The sequence below is a fragment of the Mauremys mutica genome, chromosome 1, assembly GCF_020497125.1.
Source record: "Mauremys mutica isolate MM-2020 ecotype Southern chromosome 1, ASM2049712v1, whole genome shotgun sequence".
Taxonomy (NCBI): Eukaryota; Metazoa; Chordata; order Testudines; family Geoemydidae; genus Mauremys; species Mauremys mutica.
This window is the reverse complement of record NC_059072.1, coordinates 195,496,920-195,519,367: the sequence shown is the minus strand read 5'-3', so window position 1 is coordinate 195,519,367 and position 22,448 is coordinate 195,496,920. Positions and strand designations below refer to the sequence as shown.

The window sequence follows — 22,448 nt, the reverse complement described above, 5'->3', positions numbered from 1 at the left end:
GGTTTTGAAGCTCTCCCTTTAAGAGGCAGCCTGCAGTGACGAATTGTTGAAATTGCCATTGCAGGATGGCATTCCGCTATAAATTCATTGTTCCACCTCCTCTCATCTTCACATTTCTCTCCCTTCTCCTCTTGTTCACATCGACAGACTGGGGATAACAACCAGCATTAGAAAGAGAGAAGTGGTTTTACAAAATCCAGGGCATTTTTTTTTACCATCTCACCGGAGACGATCGAGCCTTTTTTGGCTTATGTTTCTTCTCCTCTCTTCAAACAAAAGGGGGCAAAGGAAGGCAAGGCACTAGCTTCTGAAAGTGCCGATCTGTATCGGACCCCCCTGCCTCTGTTGAGGAGGAGGATGCAGTGACTACAAGAGAGAAGTGGAAGAAGAGTGGAAAGTGCTCAAACTTCTCCGCTCGCGGGTGTGAGCCTCACTTGTTTGCCGCCTGTTCAGCAGCTGTTTCAGGATTGTGGTGTTCTCCTTCCATGTGCTCCTGACTCTTCCCTGCAGAGAAACGCAAAGTTCACACGCGAGCTGCCTTTGTTGACATTTTTTTTCTTCCTCCCACTCACACTTGCTTCAACCTTGGGAGGATTTTTTTCCCCTCTGAAGCTCCTCTGTTGATCTCCACCGGGTGATTTTTTTTTGAGAGAGAGAGAGAGAGACAAATATGGTCCTGAAGTTTGTTTCCCTGCTGCTGGCTGCGGAGTTGCACTTTGCTGCTGCCAAGACCGGAGCTCCAACAGCAACAACAGCAGCAGCACCTGCTTATGATAAAACCCAGCCGCCTCCCGGAGCAGCAGCCGCAGCCGCAGCAGCAGCATCCCCCCGCGCTGGCCGCCAGCAGCTGCCCCGGCCCAGCGGCCTGGTGGGGAACATTGACCAGATCTACTCCGGGGGCGGCAGGGTGGGCTACCTCCTCTACGCGGGGGGCAGCAGGTTCCTCTTGGATCTGGAGCGGGACGAGCTGGTGGGCCCGCAGGCCCCCGGGCAGCATGCCCGCGGCTGGGCTCACTGCTATTACCGGGGCACGGTGGACGGCAGCCCCCAGTCCCTGGCCGTATTTAACCTTTGCGGGGGGCTGGATGGCTACTTCGCGGTCAAACACGCCCGCTACACGGTGAAGCCCTTGCTCCGGGCCAAGGGGGCGGCCCCGCGACGGGTCTATGGGCCCGGCTCCGCCCTGATCCCGCACCTCTTCCGCAAGGACCATTTCAGCTTCGAGACGGTGCCTTCGCGCCCCAGCTGCGAGACGCGCGGCTCCGGCCCGGCCCCGCCGCTGGCAGGCGAAGGCGGGCGGCGGGGGGGCCAGGAGCGCCCCGCCCAGCCCCAGCTGGCCCCCAGGGCAGCGCTAGCCCCGGGGCCCTTTGCCCCGCCCGGCGCCGGGCGCAGGAGCAGGCGCTCCATCTCCAGAGCCCGCCAGGTGGAGCTGCTGCTGGTGGCTGACGGCTCCATGGCCAAGAAGTACGGCAAGGGCCTGCAGCACTACCTGCTGACCCTGGCCACCATCGCCTCCCGGCTCTACGGGCACGCCAGCATCGAGAACCCCATCCGGCTGGCCGTGGTGAAGGTGGTGGTGCTGGGCGACAAGGAGAAGGGGCTGGAGGTCAACAAGAACGCAGCCACCACCCTGAAGAACTTCTGCAAGTGGCAGCACCAGCACAACCCGCTGGAGGACCAGCATGAGGAGCACTACGATGCCGCCATCCTCTTCACCCGGGAGGTAGGTCACCTGAGGCCCTGGCACCCCTTGCCCAGCCTATCCAGGGCTCAGCACAATGCGGCAACAGCAACCAGGGACAGTGGTCTCTAGAGTCCTAGATTCCAAGGCCAGACAGGACCGTTGCGATCATCTAGTCTGCCCTCCTGTATAGCACAGGCTAGAGAATGTCCCCACAATAATTCCTAGAGCATAGCTTTTAGAAAAACACCCAATCTGGATTTCAAAATTGTCTGTGATGGCGCTTGGTCAATTGTTCCAGTGGTTAATTACCCTCCTTTCCTTCCTCCACCATTGTTTCCCTTTCTTTGACAGTCCCTTTGCAGTCCTCCAGTCTGAGGGTAGGTGTCTGACTCTCACTTCTGCTGGTATGTAGGTCACTACTCTGGACAGCAACGAGGCTGATTGCAAACCCGGGTTTTGTGGGATCCTACTGTCATTTCCTAACCAGTTGCTTAGTTGACAGCACAACAGAATCATTATGATTTAAAAAAAAATAACCCCTCTACACCTTATGAGTGGTGCTATCTAAACCGAGGTATAATGAGTGCAGGTGCTTTGCAAGTTTCTCTGGCGCATCTGCTGATGCACTGCCTCTCTGGCGTGCAGCTCCCCATGTTTATTCCAGAGTTGAGCCACTCTTGAATAGAGACTGCAAGTGTTTAGGGCTGGTGTTAATTTGTATGATCTGGACTCGTGGCTACTAGAGACTAGACCTAAATCAGCAAATTATCTCCACTTGAGATATTACATTGCTGTCGTAGTCTGTTTCACATATCCTTGTTAACAGTAGTGCATCTTTCTTCATTTGTGTATAGTCACAGTAAAGAACTGACAACACCCATTGGATCAAATTAATCCAAGAATGAATTTGTCCCACTGAGATTAGGAAAACAGAATGAATTGGTAAATAACACCTGAAGGAGCACATGACTTCCCTGCTTAGCTGCTGTAATTTAACATGGTATTCCCAGCATTACAGAAAAATGGCACTAGGCCTAGAGGAATACAGAATTTGTGGTACAAGACTAGGACTTAAATATAAGACACATAAACAAAGCCACACTAACTCAGTGCAACTCAGTTTGTGGAGGAGCATGTAGTACCTTGCTATCTATATAGTAAAAAATTGGTCTTCTAATTAAATAAAGGCCCAATACTGCAATTCTCATCCATGCAAAATTCTGAATCAGTGCCATAATTGCATTGCCATATATAGTTAAGGGGCACTGCTCCTGTGGACATGTGGTACAGTTTATGCAATGATCTACTGTAAGAATATCCCTTATATTTTTTTCTTTCCTCAGTAAGAAAATAATAAAAAAACTGCGGGACTTTCTGTTAGTTTGAATTCTCTTGCTTTGCTACATCACAGGAGGCTGCCAAAAAAGGATTCTTTGGATGGTTTCTGGAAGGAGGTGCTCAAGAGGAAAGGGGAAGAAAAAAGCCTGGCTTACTTTTATAGCCGTAAATACTTGAAATATTAGGCGCCATCTCTGTCATCCGAAACTTGTAGAGCAGGCGCTTTCTTGTGGCAGTTCAAACCCATCCATTCTGTTTGTTAAAAGCTGAATCAGATCTCATTTTAAAACAGTCACCTTGCTAATTACAATCTGAAGGAGAGGAAGCTAGCTTGATTGTATCAGACTGTTCTTGTTTGTGACTAGACATCAATATTGAATAGCAATTCTGGGCCAAATTCTGTCACTCTTACATTTCTCTGTAAGTATTCCTGTCGATTTCAATGGGACTAATTGTGCTTCATGCAAATAAGGATGGCAGATTGTGGCCCTAAACTTTGAGATGATCACTAACGACTGGACTGCATTGCATACTATCTTACTCTGTGAGTTAGGCTTCAAAGGGACTAAGGGTGGTAGAATCGGATCCTAAACATTTATTTTAGATGAAAATTTCACAGCAAAGAGCAAAATATCACAATTTCTGCAGTCTCAGTTTGATCTTAGTGATTATAGTAATAACATTCATATGACACATTAGCCTTCATATGGAAAAAGAGTTTTCACTGTTACCAAACAAGCGGAAATATGTTCCAAGAAAAATCACTGGCTGCGGTTTGCTTGGTAGTATATGGTTTTTAACACAATTAATTATTTGACATATCCTCAGTTGACGTAAATCAGCATAGCTCAATTCAACTTAATGAATTGCTTCACTGCTTTACATCAGCTGAGGAGCTGGCCCTGTATTTTAAACTCATCGAGGTTACATCAGAAGTATATTTGACTTAATGAGAAAAAAAACAAGTATTTTCTTACTATGTGCATTCCTGGACTGGTTTTGAAGGGAATGTGCTGAGATCCATACCGCTTTCATTTCATAGTGTTGGAAGGTTCAAAAGGAATCTCAGTTAGATCACAGAATGTAAACATGAAAAAGGATTAAAGAATCAACAAGCGGAAGAGATACAGCTCTTAGAAACTAGGTTTTTTTAACCTCAAAGAAAGATTTCCTCCACACTCAGAGTTTTGTTTTTCAGTGAGAAGAAGCAGCAGTTGGCATGAGGATCCAACTTTTACAACTGTGTTTTGAATCTATGAAGTAGGTTGCTTAGCAACTAGACGCCAAGCTATGGCTCCATGTTTTCATGGGCTCTGAATGCTGCTGTGCTAAGTGTTTGTACATCCAGATGTCTTCTTCTAAATGGCTTGTTTTTCAGGCATGGAGCAAATGTGTGAGATACATTTTCCGTCTGTTTATTAGCCAAGGCCACCTTGAACTTTGCGTCTGTGTGTCAACAGAATAATATTGGCAATTCATTTATCAAACTATCACATTTCAGAAACTTTAAGTAACTCATTATGCATCATGAGTGTGTACATTAAGCATGCATATTACTATATAGCTCTCCAGCATAACACTTACCTTGATTCTGGAAGGACTCTCGTACCAGAACTCACATTACACGCAGCAAAATATTTTAAAGACACTCTGATAAACTGGCTATTGGGAAGTTTAGACTTGAAATTAGACGAAGGTTTCTAACCATCAGAGGAGTGAAGTTCTGGAACAGCCTTCCAAGGGGAGTAGTGGGGGCAAAAGACATATCTGGCTTCAAGACTAAGCTTGATAAGTTTATGGAGGGGATGATATAATGGGATAGCCTAATTTTGGCAATTAATTCGTCTTTGACTACTAGTGGTAAATATGCCCAATGGATTGTGATGGGATGTTAGATGGGGTGGGATCTGAGTTACTACAGGTGTCTGGCTGGTGAGTCTTGCCCACATGCTCAGGGTTTAGCTGATGGCCATATTTGGGGTCAGGAAGGAATTTTCCTGCAGGGCAGATTGGCAGAAGCCCTGGGGGGTTTTCGCCTTCCTCTGCAGGGTGGGGCACGGGGCACTTGCTGGAAGATTCTCTGCACCTTGAAGTCTTTAAATCATGATTTGAGGACTTCAGTGGCTCAGACACAGGTTTGATACAGAGTGGGTGGTTGAAATTCTGTGGCGGCTCCAGGCACCAGCACTCCAAGTGCGTGCCTGGGGTGGGCAAGCTACGGGGGGCGCCCTGCCGGTCCCTGTGAGGGCGACAGTCAGGCAGCCTTCGGCGGCTTGCCTGTGGGAGGTCCCTGGTCCCGCAGATTTGGCGACAATTCGACGGCGGGTACGCCGAAGGCACGGGACCAGCGGACCTCCCACAGGCATGCTGCCGAATCCGTGAGACCGGGGACCACCCACAGGCACGCCGCCAAAGGCGGCAAAAAAGCTAAGAATTTTCACTTAAAGTCTATGATTCTATGATTGATCTTGCTTGAATGTGAAAGTGCTTTCAAGGTCCTTTTCCGTTGTTCTTGTTTTCCGTTCACTTTGTTTTTTAAAGACAGATCAACACGTAAATGTTCATAGTACTGAATGCACCGAGGGCTTTCCCTAGGTGTAGCATTACTACCAGTAATTATGTTATTAGTTTTTAAATTACAGGTAGTGCCTATGCAATCTGTTTTTAAGCAGAACTACTGAGTCCTGATTTAGAAAAAGCAGTTGACCTTTATGGCTCAATGATAGGTGATCTGTTATCTGTATTTAATTTGATAAGTGCTTCAAAATGAGCCATGCTGCATAACACAAGAGGTCAATATATAATTTGCAAGGGACCCAGGTTTAACTCTAGCTAATATAGACAAATGGCCAGGCTTTGAAAGGTATTTAGACACCTAGTGGGATTTTCAAAAGCATCTGGGCACCATAATACCCATGAGCATTTAAAACTCTGGCCAAAATTTTTAAGTGAAAATTCTTCTTAACCTGGATCCACCGTATGCATTGATATCAACAAGTGCTTCTCCTGAGTAAGGATTACAAAATCAGACCCATTAGTTTCAATTAATCCTAACTCTTGTATGACAAATTCAATGATTTGCTCCTCTGTTATCAACATTATGGAAAAGTGTTATAGAATTTAATAGAAGTGAAATTTTAAAATCACTAGGTTCTGTAGAAATGAGATAGGGTTCTACAGATATTATTTCAAAGCCTACACAATTTCATAAAGAAATATATTCTTTCTGTACGCCTGGTTCTGCCACTGCTGCTCATTATGAGAGAACCAGGCCCTGTAGGGTATTTGAATTCTATAGAATGGTTTAAAAAAATCTAATATAAAGGTGATAATTTTCCATTAAATTCTATTGGACTTTTCATTAGGGCAGATAAATACATTCTCCATAGATCTGTTATTGTCTTTGTTTACTTTGTGACTGGGTCTCTAACTATGGTTCTAAATTTCTGGGCCAAATTCACCCTTTATGTAAGTTCATGGACTTTAGTGGAGTTATACCAAGGATGAATTTAGTCTGTTTTTCTTAAATCTCTTTTGTTTATGTCTAATGCTTAGACTCTGGAAACTATTTATTTGCTGTATTGACACTGCTTATTGACACTATTTGTCACAGCACAAACACATGAGTGACGTAGCTTCCCAACTGTACTTGAACTAATACCATTGTTTTCTTGGGTTAAGTCTTCTCAGCAAGTACCCAATAAAATCAGGCCAGATTAACGAGTGTGAATTTGCCCAGCACGGTCTTCCCCTTTAAGGGCTTGCAGAGTCAGGGAGCAGCAAGCCCTGGCCTAAGGAGAATCCATCAGGCAGGTGTTGGGAACCAGTTGATATAGCCAAGCAGCAGCAGCTTTAATGACTGACTCTGATTCCCAGTTGGCAGATATAAGGACCCAGATCTGTGAGTGGAGACTTGTGAGACAAACACTTTCCTGAGCAGCAGTGGAAGACTGCAACAGGGCAGGAAAGTCCTGTGGTCCCCCCTGAGGCTCAGGGAGGGCCTTGATCTCCTTGTGTGGTAGAGGACCCTGCAGTACCGGTCCAGTTCAGGACTATCACTTTCATTTCTTATCACTATTTTTTGCCTTTGTGGGGCAGAGGAATAAAAGAGCCTGTGCTGAAAGCTAAAACAGAGTTAGGTGTGGCTGATTGTTTTTTCCCAAACTGGTGGATGGGCCAACCATCTTACAGCCCCCATCTCAGGAGGGCCCCGACCACCAAACACCCCTCCCTGCAAAACCTGATTGATTCTGTGAGCCTCTGCTCCGGGTCACAACACCACTCACTCAGATTTGGCCAGCCATGATGGGGCAAACCTGTGTGAGTGGCGCCGTGCACTGGCCTTTGGGCCCTCCACTTCTCCCACAACCACCAAACCAAACAGAAGACTTGCTGCATGCCCCCTCCTGCCCCGAAAATTCGACCACTCCCCCACCCCCAGTTGAGACCCTCTTTTCAAGGGGATAGAATTGTTAAGAGTGTGTTGTTAAGAGTTTATAGGAGCGGCACAGTGAAGTTTGGCTAGGGCGGCAATTATCTTATATATCACATGCTCTGTGTAGTTTAAGGATGGGGCAGTTTCCATAATGCACAGGGTCCCAAAATGATTTAATCTGGGCCTGTGTAAAATTCCCCCAACCTATATCATTCATGACCTAAGCTAAACTTGAATGCAAGCTTCCAGAGGAGAACTACTGAAAACATCTGGACAAAATCCCATTCTCTTTCTTTCCTTTCATTCCACCTTGAATCAAGTGAAAACTAAAATAGATACTTCTCACAACAAATACGGGCAACCAGAACATGAAAAAGTCTTTCATAAGTACTGGTCAGCATAGTCAATGATAGTACCGTCATGCCTGGCTCTAACAAAAACGTTCACATTAGAGCCAGAGGCCACAGTTCTGCCCTTTTCCACATAGCAATTATATGGGTCCTGCTTATGTGATTTAGTTTAACTATCAAGCTGACAGTGCTGTTAAAATTTAACAGCAAGCATTGGATTATCTCAGCTCAATGGATGATAATTTCATTGAGTGGAGAAGGTGCTTTCTTTGGCTCTCATTATTTATTTATTTTTCTTTTTTTTTACCATCTCATCCAAATTACTATCCTTTGTTAGTAAGCCAGAGGTCACTCTGTCATTGTGCCAATTGCCAGCAGTATATCTACATAGGTTTTTGATGTTTAATGTCCAGTGTAACTGATCCTTATTACACTAAACAATTACAACATTTGCTGTCACTCTTACTTGCAGAGTGGTTCCAGTGACCTTATATAAATATAATATGTTCTGTGTAGGAAATGTCATTGGGGAAAATAATATATGGTAATTTTGTGTGTGTAAGTAGATGTGAGCAAACCATTGCAATATTTCACAATATTTGTGTTGACTTCCTCCCCCACAAAAAGCTAGGCCTAACACAGTTATGCACAGATTTCTAGTTGTCTGCCAGATTACCAACTTGGTAGCCCAAGGCACTTTTTTTCTGGCATGTCCAGAAACCTCTTTCAAATGCTTTTAAACAGTTTTTACAGTTCTAACATGCAAAAGATGTTACACTATGAAGAATTAAGTATGTTTGCTAAAACTGAAGAGCAAGGTCTATGAATGGAAGAAGTGTGTGGAAACGTTAAACTTCTTGCTCAAAGTATATCTAGCTAGAGCTTAAGACACTATTTAATGTCAGGGTTCAAAATTTGTATCTGTTACAGATCAGTTTATTCCAGTTCTCAGATGTACAACTAGAATTAAAGATTTTCAAGTGAAATTAGTTACTAGTCTCAGTAGGGACACTTCACACTTGTCTTCATTCACAACAATGCCACATGTAGGTGGTAAAAGATCAGACTTTCTTGATGCACTTCAAGAATGCCAAGAACATTTGGCCTTTAATGAACTGTCTAATTAACTACTGTTCTTACGATGCACAGCTCATTGTTCGTAAATTATTTCTTTGCCAAGCATTTAGGATTACCATCTATTGTCTCCTGTACAGCGAATGCATTTCCTATTGATGCATCATTTTGAAACTACTGCAATCTAGATCAAAGGGAATTCTTTTTTTAGAAACAGCAAGAAATGTTTATTCTTGAAAGTTTCTGCCATTATTTGGAGATAATTAAGTGAGCTAAAGGTCAGATGAAATTAGACAGATATGAATGGGTATCTAACCCTTTAAATGAAAACCATGCATTATGCGGAAATAATGCTTGAATACTAACTAGTTTCTTAGTGCTTTTGAAGAAGTTTGAAAAATTGAGAAAGCCTGCAGATTTATTAGGTTACATCATTACATCAGGGTCTGATTTTAAGCAAGAATACTCTTCAGGTGCACTAAAAACTTTCAATATACTCCCAGCAACCTTACTTTAGGAGCAACTTTAGGAGCATCTGAGGTTGCATCTGACACTTCCCAGGGAAGCTAAGAATGTTATTGATACTTACAAAACTAACCATCGATAGTCAATGGGACCACTGAGGTGTATACATCAGGACAAAATTTGTCCTAAAAGTTTCAATCCGCATAAGTATAAACAGGTTAGGTACTTAATAATATAGTCCAAGTCTTTGCTATTGAAAAAGACCGGGCAACTAGAGAATGGGTAGCAAGTTGAGGTAAAGAGTATGAAAGCAATGTAATTGCAGAACAGTTGTCTCAGAATCATCACTTGGTAGGATTAAAAAATGCATAGTGTATATTATACAGAACCACAGTAAAATGAGTTACATAGGGCAAGTCTGAGCAGCCATGGAGAGGCAGGGGAAAGGAAATGTAATTGAGATCATGAGCTGAGAACAGCATGGAAATGCATGTCTAAAAGTCTGCCTAAGTTAATGTTGATAATGATAGCATTAACTTAAGTAAAAAAAAATGCATCTATCCACAGTTACCCAGGATTGAAAAACAGGATAAACCACTGCTGGCAGTATGTAAATCTGAATCTCCAAAACCAAGCCAATGCAAGTTTGACTCTAGTTACAGCCATTGTAAAAGAGCAACCCACAGCCGCACTCTTCCAATAATCACTCTACGCCAAGAAGCTAACACCAGACGGCAATTCCAATCCCCACATCACAGGTCCTCTTGTACCCCCGCCACCCCCAACCTCTCCTCTCATGCCCAACTCTCTACCAGAATTTATTGACTGAGCTTGCAACGTATGCCCACCCTTCTTCCACATTGCCTGGCACCTGCTGCATCACAGGAATGGAGGCTTAGGTGACCTAAATGACCAAAGTTTTTTCCACCACCAAATATTGGATCCATGGGTCTGCTCTCGACATCCCCCTTCATCCCTTCTTCTTTTTCCCATATAGGGGTTCATGATCACATGCTTCATTCCCTCCCTAAGAGGGAACATACACCCCTTCCTAATAGCATGATATCTTAGGAACACCATGGCTTGAAAGCTATGGCATTTTCAGAGTAATTGATCTCCTCCCTTGGGATTTTCCGGTTGTGACCACTAACTAATGCAGCTCATCGAGGACTCAAATCGCCTTATATGAAGTTCTGTAAAAACAGGAAAAAAGGTTTAAAGAAATTATAGGGGACATCTTTCAAGCCTGTTTTATTTTGGCTAAATTCAAATGTTACGAAGATGAGCACGGTAGTGACATTTGTTGGTGAGCTGTTTGAGTATAGGTTTGACTTTGGAATGTACAGCACTTTGGGCAACTACTGGAGATGAGAATACACTTTTGGGGCAGTGTTGCAAAATTGCTGCAAACCTGTCTGCTGTATGGTGACACACAGCATGCAGTCTGATGTGATGTCAGCAATGTGACCGTATTAACAAAGCATTGCTGAATACAGATGCCCTGGTGTGTTGAAAGCCACATGTATATATGTGAGACAAAAGGTTGGTGAGGTAATATCTTTTATTGGACCAGCTTCTGTATATGTAGCAGTCTTGACATTAATAGAAGTGGTAGGGTGAAATCCCCATGCACCACCTTGGAAATGTAAGAGTAATACGTATGTTGAGGCAGAATTCATTTAGTGAAGTATTGTAGTTAACATCTCTGTCATGAATCTACAAGCTTACAGAGGAAAATTCAGAAGTGAATCTAAGGGCTCTTCTACACACAAAGGTTATACTTCTTTAACTCTGCTGGTATAGTTAAAGCAGTACAATGTCCCTAATGTGGTAGCAGTAATGTGGTATAAGGCACCTTTATACCAGTATCACAGCATCCACATTATCGGTTTTACCGATATTACTATCGTGGTAAAAAATCACACCCCTTAACAAAATAGATATACTGATACAAAAACTGTGTGTAAAAGCAGGAGTAGCCAGATACAAAGTGCACCTTCCTCTGCCTCTCTCCGCATCTAAGCCGTAGCTTAGACTGCTCAAACTCCATTAAACTCCTTTACGCCTGGTCTGCACACCGCTTTTGTAATTGTCAGTGGCTTGATAGAAGTGGTGCATTTTAAATAGAGATTTGAAGGAAGGAAGAGAATCTGAATGATTTCAGAGAAAAAAGGTACCAAGCAGAGATATTTCTTTGACAGACGCATTTTCAAATATAGTTGTGTCTTCAAATGGCACTTTCATCCAACCATGCATAAGTGGTAGATGGACTGTGGAATAGGCATATTTTGGTATTTTCCCTTTAAGTCATCTGACCATCTCTGTTGCACAGGGTCTGTTAATTGCATTTTGCATATTACAGTATGCTAAACTTTCTGACAGATTTAGCAGTCCATACTATGTATATGTAAAATACATAAGGGCCTGATGCAAAGCCCATTGACATTTCAATGAGAGTCTTTCTGTTGATCTTTACATCAGGCCAAATATGTAAATACATGGCCACTCAATGTAACATTAATGCTACCATCTGAAAGCAGAAGCATTGGGAAAGTTAATATTGGTTGTTAATTTTGTTGGTGAGAGAGCTCTGTGTAGCTTGACAGTGTGTCTCTTTCACCAACAGAAGTTGGTCCAATGAAAGATATGACCTCACACACCTTGTCTCTCTAACAGCCTGGGACCAACATGGCTACAGCCACACTGTATACAGAATAGTTTTTAGACACTCTAAAGGACAGAAAGAAAGGTTCAGTGGTCAGGGCACTCACCTGGATTCAATTCCCTCCTCTGCCACAGACTTCCTGTGTGACCTTGGGCAAGTCATTGAGTTTCTCTGTGCCTCAGCTCCCCATCAATAAAATGGAGATAATAGCACTTCCTCACAGGGATGTTGTGAGAATAAATACATTAAATAAATAATAAACATTAAAGCCTGTGAACTACTGATGAAAAATGAAAAGTATTATTAATTATAAGTGCCATTAAGGCATAGGAATGCATAGTTTGTGGTTACAACAGGAGACTGCGAGTCAAGAAATCTGTTTTCATACCCAGCTCTCTCTAAGTGACCTTGGGAAAAAAATCACTTACAATTCAGTTATCTCATCTGTAAAATGGTGATTAATAATATATGCTGTACCTATCTCCTATGTGTATTATTAGGTTTAATATTGCTGTGCCTCCCTAAAGAGCCAGGCGTGGCCTGGCCCCCGCCCCCATCCAACCCCCGCTGCTTCTCACCCACTGACGATCCCCCCCGGGACTTCTGCCCCATATAACCCCTCCACCCATTCCCTGTCCCCTGACGGACCCCTGCCCCATCCACCCCTCCCTGTCCCATGACCACCCCCGGACTGCCCGCCCCTGACTGCCCCCCGCCACCCCATCCAACCCCCCTTCTCATTCCTGACTGCCCCCTCGAGACCCCTGCCCCATCCAACCACCCCTTCTCCCTGTCCCCTGACCACCCCCAGAGCCCTGCCCCTGACTGCCCCATGCCGCCACATCAACCCCTCCTCTCTTTCCTGACTGCCCCCCCGGGTCCCCTGCCCCCATTCAACCCCTGTACCCCACCCTCTGACCGCCCCAACCCCTATCCACACCCCCACCCCTGATCACCACCCTGAATTCCTCTGCCTCTATCCAACCCCTCCTGCTCCCTGCCCCCTTACCACACTGCCTGGAGCACCGGTGGCTGGTGGCGCTACAGCCATGCTGCCCAGAGCACCAGGACAGGCCGCCATGCTGCCCGGCTGGAGCCAGTCACGCCACAGGGTCAGGTCACGACTCTGCAGCTGTACTGCCCAGCAAGAACTTGCAGCTCTGCCGCCCAGAGCATTGCGCCAGTGGTGCAGTGAGCTGAGGCTGTGGGGGAGAGGAACAGTGGGGGAGGGCCCAGGGGCGAGCCTCCCGGGCCAGGAAATCAGGGGCCGGGTAGGAAGGTCCTGCGGGATGGATGTCGCCCACGGGCCATAGTTTGCCCACCTCTGTTTCAATTCCTAGTTCGGCCACTGACTTTCTGTGTGACCTCATTCTCTCCATTCCACAGCTATAGAATGAGGATTATACTTCTCCCACACCATCTTTATCTATTTCATCTATTTAGATTATAAAATCTTCTGTGCAGGGACTGTCTCTTACTATGCGTATCACAATGTGACTCTGCTGTCAGGCATCATAGTAATTAATTACAAGTCTTATCCAACTCCCCTCAAAGTCAATGAAAAGTCTCCCATTGACTTTCATGGGGGTGGGATTGGGCCCTCATGCTTTTAAACTGCACTGAGATCCTTAGATGACAGTCCAAAGTAGTAGCATTATCCGGGTCCTGCTGTTTGCAAAGGGCCAGTGACTCTACTTGTTGTTATCTGTGGGTTTAAACATTTATTGTAATGATTTTTTCCCCTTTCTTGGCAGGATTTATGTGGGCATCATTCATGTGATACTCTGGGAATGGCAGACGTTGGGACCATATGCTCTCCTGAGCGCAGCTGTGCAGTGATTGAAGATGACGGCCTCCATGCAGCTTTTACAGTGGCTCACGAAATTGGTATGCAGTGCCTTTTCTGTTCCCTTGCCAAATCAAACACTTGTAACAGCTGCATTAGTAACCAAAATACTTCACAATTAATTCCAGATTTCCCCTGGTTCAGATGTACGCTTGGGGATTAAAGCTGTATACATATGCACTTTGGGGCTAACTAATAAGAGATCAGAAGGCAAGTGAAGGCGCACAGTAGGTGTTTCCTTTCTGACAATGTCATTTTAAATCAGTAGTTGAAGTGAAAATTCAAGGACAGCTACTGTCCAAAAATGTCAGTACATGTACCTTATGAGAAAGTATTGGCCCAGTCTATTATGGTTTATAGGCATCTAGTATACATACCATGGGAAGTAACTTACATTGCAGAATCACTTACTGGACCTTTCAGGAGCAATCATTATGAACATTCACTCAGTATGCTTTTTATTGTCTGCTGAGTGGGCTGAAATCAGCTTTCATGGAATGAGCAATACTGATATTATTTTCACCCTATTAACATTCCAATTTTATGGTGAAATGCAATATTAAAATCAGTTCTGAAATAGCTGAAAATAGTATTTAGGTGTCAGAGACTTAGTCTCAAAAATCACTCAACCATGTGTCAGCTGATCCTCAGCAGGCAATAATTTACACTAAAAATCCACTCTATGGCCTTCAGAAGGTGACATTTAAGACTGCATTAATGACGGAGGAGGGGTTGCATACCTGTAAATTACATCTGGTATCATATATTCCTCGAGGCAGATTGCTGACACCTTCATCGGTTTTAATTTACCAGTAGATCCCACACTATGTTTCAGCTCTTCACTTTCCTCAATCATTCACACTATCATGATTGCTGGAGATTTGTTTGTATAAAAACTATTAGCTCTGCAGCATGAACCATAATGGAAATGGAAAACATAATTTTTTTAACATTCTTGGAAGGAAATAACAAGGCAAGAGACTTTCAGGCAGTGCCAACTTCTGAATTGCCTTGTACCTCATGCCAAACCAAAGTAAAGTTTGTTTTGGGAGTATCATTGCACTAGTTTAATTTTCAAATAGCTAGCAGGTAGGGGAAAAGAGTCCTGTGTCTAATATCCTTAGAATGGCAATCAGAAGTCACTTGGGCTTTACTCATGGTTTTCATGTTAGTGGCTCTAGCCCCTCTACCAGACACCCTCAAATAAAGAGAAACTAACCCGGCACTCTTGCAACGACACAGTCGAATGAAACTGCAGATGGCTTGAGCTAAATCATTTGCTGTAGGAAAACCTATAAAATGATGTCAGAGTGGATCCTGATCCTGAAATTTCTTAAACAGGAGGTCTGGAATCATAATAGGAGATAAAGCTATTCTAAGTCACAAATTCAAAGCATTGGTAGATAGGTGCCACTATATGATAGTTATCATTGACCCTATAGGAAATGTGTTTGCTTAGTTCATTTCCCAGCAAGAAGAGTCCACATCACAAAACCCACCTTCAAAACTGGAGCTCACTGATTCCCTCCTTGATACCCTTAGCAGAATGGCCAAGGAATTTAAGAGCATATAGACTTTATTATCCTCTGACTTCTAGAGTTGACACCTCCTGCTAAAGGTTAACGCACGCTGGCAGAGAATGATGTGAAAGCTCGCATTGCTGCCACTCATACTAGATCTGTTCTGTGGATACTTTTCACCAGCAATAAATTCATATAATTTTTTTAAATATCTTATACATTAAAGAGAAGAGAGGAGATGATTAAAAAGATGAATGAATAATATGATACCTGTAAACTCAATGAGAAGAAAATATAAACATGCTTGAATTATTTTTAGTGATTTGGAAGCAGATTTTTCTTTAAAAAAAACCCCCACCACTTTCTTACCTAGAGGTTTACCGTGGACCTGTAAAAGCTATAATTTTACATATAAAAAAGGCATGGATTGAAACTAGTGGATAAATAAGTACCCTACTGCACACAAAAATTCAAGTTCTAAGTTGTTTAATAGCCAGGTTTTCCTCACCATAAGATTTTAAGAAAGAGGGGGTGTTCAGTCACAGAATGGTCTTTGTGTGTGTGTGTTACCCAAAGCGTGAGATGCTGGGAAGTGTGTGTGTGAGTGAGAGACCCAAAGTGGAAGACGCTGGGGAAAAACACACTAACATTGCTTAGTCTGGTACTTAGATGACAGTAAAGGTCAAGAAAAATAAAAGTGTGGTGGGACTACCTTGTCGTTAAACTCTTTGGGAAAAACCCTGATGTGTCTAAGTGGAGGCCGAATTCCTTCCTACCATACTGGAGTCTTACAGTTCCCTTTTTTTGCAGGAAGGGAGTGGCTTTAATTTTACAGTAACTTAGTTATTCAGTGGAATTCACCTAGCAGAGCAGAAAACACCCTCAGGACAGGGGTGTTCTAAGTATTCCAAAGCTAGCTGATCTTTTCTATTAACAGGACTGGTTAAGCAAGCCAGCTAAGAAGCAAATCAGAATAATTGTCTGCAGTTCTTTAAGGGATTTGTGATGTGTTATAACATGAACCAAATGTGATAACTAATTAATCTGATCCTGTGAATTGTTGTACACCCTTACTTTGCACTGAATTCAGCGGGATTTGAAGGCTGGACCTTTTGCGGGATTGTGTCCTTTTTTAGGAAGGTCAACAAAATAAATAGAAATAAGGATCAAATCCACAGCTGTATGTGCAGCCCAAGTACACAGGCTGGGGCTGGGTAAATGGATAGGGGGCCAGAAGGGGACTCATCTGCCTTCTACAGCATGGAACCGGACTGGTTCTGCTACCAGCAGGACTTCCATACCCACATACATGGGGTTTGGATTTACCCCGAAAGAGAAAATAGGTGAATTTTGCTCAGTGTTTTTTGAAAGACCAGATATGAATGACTAGCAATGACTGGCGAAATCAACAGAGGACTATGAACATGAAAGCAGAAACAAACTAGTGGAGTCTTGAAATAAAAACATTCATAGAGCACTGGTTAGCAGACAATAAGTTAGACTTGGAGAAGGTTTCATAGCTGGAGACTCAGCAAAGTTGGGCTTCAATTTTCTCCTACTTATACTGGTGTAAAATAGGAATAATTTAACTGAGCCCAGTGAAGTTAGAGTCACATAAAACGAGCGTATGGTGAAGGAGAATCAGGCACAACATTCTTCATGGTAAGGATGTTGCATCAAAAACAGTATTTATGGAAAAGACCTCCATACCTTTGAAGGTAATAATCCAGTTTCTGCCACAAGTAAAAGCAAGCAGCAGGTATGGGCTATACTTTTAAAACATAATCTGTAAAGATGTTCAATCATTTGTGGTGAATATATATGTGTTAATTTTCCTGTATTAAAATAGGCATTGGATGTGTAGTTGGGATGGTACTATTTATGTGATTGATAACATTTGCAACTGTAGAGATAGGTTAATTATAACCATAAACCCACAGGTTGCATACTAATATAAAACGGGTGGGACATCTCAGGTGTATTGGAAAGTATGAGGCCAAAGATCTAATGCCTTGAATAACATGAATAGGTCACCAGTAGTCACATCCTGATTGTGATTTATATTTACCTTTCCGTTTTAAAAATAAAACAATTCTAGGAGTGGTTATGCAATGTATCCTTCTTCCATGACAAATAGTTCCTAGTAGAAAAGTGAGCAAATACATGTAGAAAAAGGTTTGTAAATAACTTTTCCCTATTACTTTGGATCTATTTGACTGGGTTCTGTTTCCTGACAGTTGCTACTTTTTTGTCCTTCCCCTTGAGAAAGAGCCCTAGACTCTGGACCACCCTTTCTCAAGGGGACTTAAGAAGATATGAGTCAAATTCCCTGCTCTGCCACAGATTTCCTTTGTCACCTAAAGCAAGTCACTTAGTTTTCCCTGTGCCTCAGTTCCCCCACTTTAGAGTGGGGGTAAAAATACTTGCCACCTCACAGAGGATAAACACATCAAAAATTGTGATGTGCTTAGGCACCACAGTAGTGAGGACCATAGAAATGTGATAGCTAGATTTCATTGCTAACACTATGGAAGTCCCAGCTGTGCCCTGTTGAGATATGGTGCATGGGCATGATTTCATTAAAAGACTCAAGCAGCCAATCAGAATGTGGCTTTTGACAGACTTTAGTAAGGCATTTGATACGGTCTCGCATGATACTCATCAATAAACTAGGCAAATACAACTTAGATGGGGCTACTATAAGGTGGGTGCATAACCGGTTGGATAACCGTACTCAGAGAGCAGTTATTAATGGTTCCCAATCCTGTTGGAAAGGTATAACAAGTGGGGTTCCGCAGGGGTCTGTTTTGGGACCAGCTCTGTTCAATATCTTCATCAACGACTTAGATATTGGCATGGAAAGTACGCTTATTAAGTTTGCAGATGATACCAAACTGGGAGGGATTGCAACTGCTTTGGAGGATAGGGTCATAATTCAAAATGATCTGGACAAATTGGAGAAATGATCTGAGATAAACAGGATGAAGTTTAACAAAGACAAATGCAAAGTGCTCCACTTAGGAAGGAACAATCAGTTTCACACATACAGAATGGGAAGAGACTGTCTAGGAAGGAGTTCGGCAGAAAGGGATCTAGGGCTTATAGCGGACTACAAGCTAAATATGAGCCAACAGTGTGATGCTGTTGCAAAAAATGCAAACATGCATTAACAGGTGTGTTGTGAGCAAGACACGAGAAGTCATTTTTCCGCTCTACTCTGCGCTGGTTAGGCCTCAACTGGAGTATTGTGTCCAGTTCTGGGCACCGTATTTCAAGAAAGACGTGAAGAAATTGGAGAGGGTCCAGAGAAGAGCAACAAGAATGATTAAAGGTCTTGAGAACATGACCTATGAAGGAAGGCTGAAAGAATTGGGTTTGTTTAGTCTGGAAAAGAAGACTGAGAGGGGACATGATAGCTGTTTTCTGGTATCTAAAAGGGTGTCATCAGGAGGAGGGAGAAAACTTGTTCACCTTAGCCTCTAAGGATAGAACAAGAAGCAATGGGCTTAAACTGCAGCAAGGGAGGTTTAGGTTGGACATTAGGAAAAAGTTCCTAACTGTCAGGGTGGTTAAACACTGGAATAAATTGCCTAGGGAGGTTGTGGAATCTCCATCTCTGGAGATATTTAAGAGTAGGTTAGATAAATGTCTATCTGGGATGGTCTAGACCAGGGGTCGGCAACCGGTGGCTCGCGGCTCGCCAGGGTAAGCACCCTGGCAGACCAGCCCGGTTTGTTTATCTGCCGCGTCGGCAAGTTTGGCCGATCGCGGCTCCCACTGGCCGCGGTTCGCGGTCCCAGGCCAATGCGGGAGGCAGGAAGCCGCGGCCAGAACATCCCTCGGCTCGCGCCGCTTCCTGCCTCCCGCATTGGCCTGGGACCGCAAACCGCGGCCAGTGGGAGCCGCGATCGGCCGAACTTGCCGACGCGGCAGATAAACAAACCGGGCCGGCCCGCCAGGGTGCTTACCCTGGCGAGCCGCGAGCCACCGGTTGCCGACCCCTGGTCTAGACAGTATTTGGTCCTGCCATGAGGGCAGGGGACTGGACTCGATGACCTCTCGAGGTCCCTTCCAGTCCTAGAATCTATGAATCTGTGATCCAGAGTCGCCAGACATCCTTTAATTTTCAATATTACACTTGTCAATTTAGTAACCACTTGTTGTTGTTGCTCTTTATATTACCACCGAATCTAAAAACCGCAGCTGATTTAAGGATCCTGATGTACTAGATTTTGTTCCTACACATAATTGGAGACAGCCCCTGCCCCAGTGAGTTTACAGTCCAAAAAAATAAGACTGGCAAAGGCTAGGAGAAAGGACAATTGGGGATCTGAGGCAAACAAATAACCAGTGATCTGCCCAAAGTTATAGAGAAACCCTGCGGCAGAGCCAGGAATCCAGGCTATATCACCTACATCCCAGTCCACTGTCTTCACCACAAAACAGCATGCAAAACTCCTGTTTACTTCATGGGGAGTTACACATGCATAGAAACTTGCCAGGTGAGGCTCCAATTGAACATTTCATTGTTTTTTATTTCAACTTTGCAGAAGGCGATTTTGGTAAGCAGTGATGCAGGATAACATCAGTCTCTCTGCTAGGAACCTTAACATTCATTTGGCCTTTTGAAAATTGCCTAATTCTCCATATGTGATCAAACTGGCACATCACTGCTCTCTGTATCCTCCTGAGTAATGTGTCTCACGTATGCTCTTCCCGGTGTTTTATTTTTAGAATGTAACTTGACATTTACAACACTGATTTAATTAAGCTTCTGTTTGTTCATTAATTTCATTCTTTTTCCTGTAATTCCTCCTCTCCACTTTCATCAGATAGGTACAGTCATGACATTATGGAGCTGTATGGAAGCTACAATTTGGGAATAACACGTTTAATACTGAAATCTTTTCTCTGTGTCAACATCCTATAGTATATGTTAGCACATGCTCCCATATTGTGAGAACCCAGTTTACAGTTGCAAGTGCAAATACTGTTAACTCTGAAACCATGCTTCTGAGCTCAATATAAAGACAATGGTATTGCAATCCTTACTCAGGAAACACATCATGAAGTACAGACACAAACCAGAACCCCAGATGCAAAAATGATAAAAGGCTTGAGGGCAGGTTCAGAACCTGGACCCAGCTGTGAATTTGATAGTTGTCTCTTATCTCCATAAAAGGCCAAACCAAGAACCTGGATCTGAACCTCCCTCACACTGAAATAGGCATGTTTAAACTCTGCATGCAAACTTTGTGACTCTGACCCTTCTCCACAAGAATTTGAAGTCAATGTGAGTTTTGCTTGATATCTGAACACCGCTTTTGCTCACAGATAAATTATATTATATGACAGATATGTGAGTAAGCATACCTTTCTATCTCAGTGTTTTAACATTAGTGTTATTTTGTATATGCACAAAATGTAACTAAATTCACAGAAGCTTTTTGTTTTTACTGATAAATATGTAGCCTTTGAGTTTAAGGCTGTCAAGATAAAACAGATAAGAAAAAGCCCTGGGCTAGATAGGAACAAATCTTTTGTAGTCCTTCCATCTCAAGGGGATACATTGCCAAGGGCACAGAATCTCATAGCATGAGAAACAATGGTGAAGGATGTCTAACTTTCATCTTACTCTTCCCACATGAAAGGTAAAGTTTGGGCAAATAGCCAGGTGACTATAATTAGGCTGAGTTCCTTTCTAAAACCAAGACACTACAGTTCATCCAAATCTTCTCAAGTGGTATCCATGGGAAGAATTACTTAATACATTCTTTTTATATCTTCTTTTTCAAGCTTACATTTTAACTTTTGATGCTACCAAAGCATCTGGGTTAAGCCCTCAGGAACAAGATGAGCATGCAACACTAAGGGTACATCTACACTACCCACCGGATCAGCGGGTAGTAATCGATCTATCGGGGATCGATTTATCGCATCTAGTGTAGACGTGATAAAATCCATCCCCGATCGCTCGGCCATCGACTCTGGAACTCCACCGTGGCGAGAGGCAGAAGCAGAGTTGACAGGGGAAGCGGCAGCGGTCAACTTGCCACCGTCCTCATAGCCAGGTAAATCGATCTAAGATACGCCGACTTCAGCTACGCTATTCGCGTAGCTGAAGTTGTGTATCTTAGGTCGACACCCTCCCCCCAGTGTAGACCTAGCCTAAGCCCTGGTGAGAGGTAAGGAATAGGGCAGAGACTTCAGCTGCTGTTTCAAAAACAAACATGAGCTGTACAAAAGGTTTGTAGTTAATGCCAGGTTAAATTTTTACTGAAAATTCTTGGCTCATCCAGAAATATTTTTATTAACTTGTAATGATGATAACTGTTCGACCTGCTGCACACATGGGGCTTAAAAATAACCTTTTTCCTGAAGCTGGGGCAGTTTGTTATTAGCTATAGGTTGGGAGTGGAAGGTGGGATGGAGGAAGGAGGTTGATTTGATTTAGAATACCTGAATCCTCAATTTCTGAACATATGTAAGTTTTCTTTCTCTAATGCTTGTTTTAAGCATGTTAAGTTCCTTGCTTTATTGAAGGCTGTAAAGTGATTGTGAAGGAGAAGTGAGAGGATCCAAAATCAGAGCAAAATGTTCAGCCAGAGACTTAGGAAATGGCTTAGACACAACAGCCTCACTGCCGAGTTTTGCTGCTGTGGTTAGAGGTTTTCGGGAGTTGTGCTGATCTAGGTAGGAATATACCCCCATACATGATTAGATTAAACAAGGCTGTGTTTTGAAAAGCTGCAGTGGGTCTTGAAACATCATAAATTAAAGCCACAGAGTCAAATATCAGTGTCCCAGCCATCTGAAGGGAAGTGGGAATGAAACGAGATTTTGCCTGATGTTCCAACATGATCATTATTATCAGTAAAAGTGTATGTTGGGCATGTGCGTCCCATCCCATACCCTTTCATGTTCTAGAGGAGAGCAAAGCATTTTTTAATGTTCTGGTAGTGCTATAAATGAAGATAAACATTGTGCTCCTGATCCCTGTAGTCCTCATGTTGTAGTCAGAGAACCAATGAACCTGGCACAGGGAGATGTAATTTATACATTCCTGCAGCA

At 43.4% G+C, this 22,448-nt stretch overlaps 1 protein-coding gene across 1 annotated transcript in view; it reads left to right on the top strand.

Annotated features, from left to right (window-relative positions):
- The first annotated feature begins 77 nt into the window (after window positions 1-77).
- ADAMTS5 (ADAM metallopeptidase with thrombospondin type 1 motif 5) overlaps window positions 78-22,448 on the top strand; it is a 44,450-nt gene continuing 22,079 nt past the window's right edge. Inside the window, exons 1-2 of the mRNA XM_045010431.1 lie at window positions 78-1,723; window positions 13,766-13,898. Coding sequence (XP_044866366.1) covers window positions 671-1,723; window positions 13,766-13,898 — 1,186 coding nt within the window. The 5' untranslated portion in view covers window positions 78-670. The remainder of the gene's footprint in view (window positions 1,724-13,765; window positions 13,899-22,448) is intronic.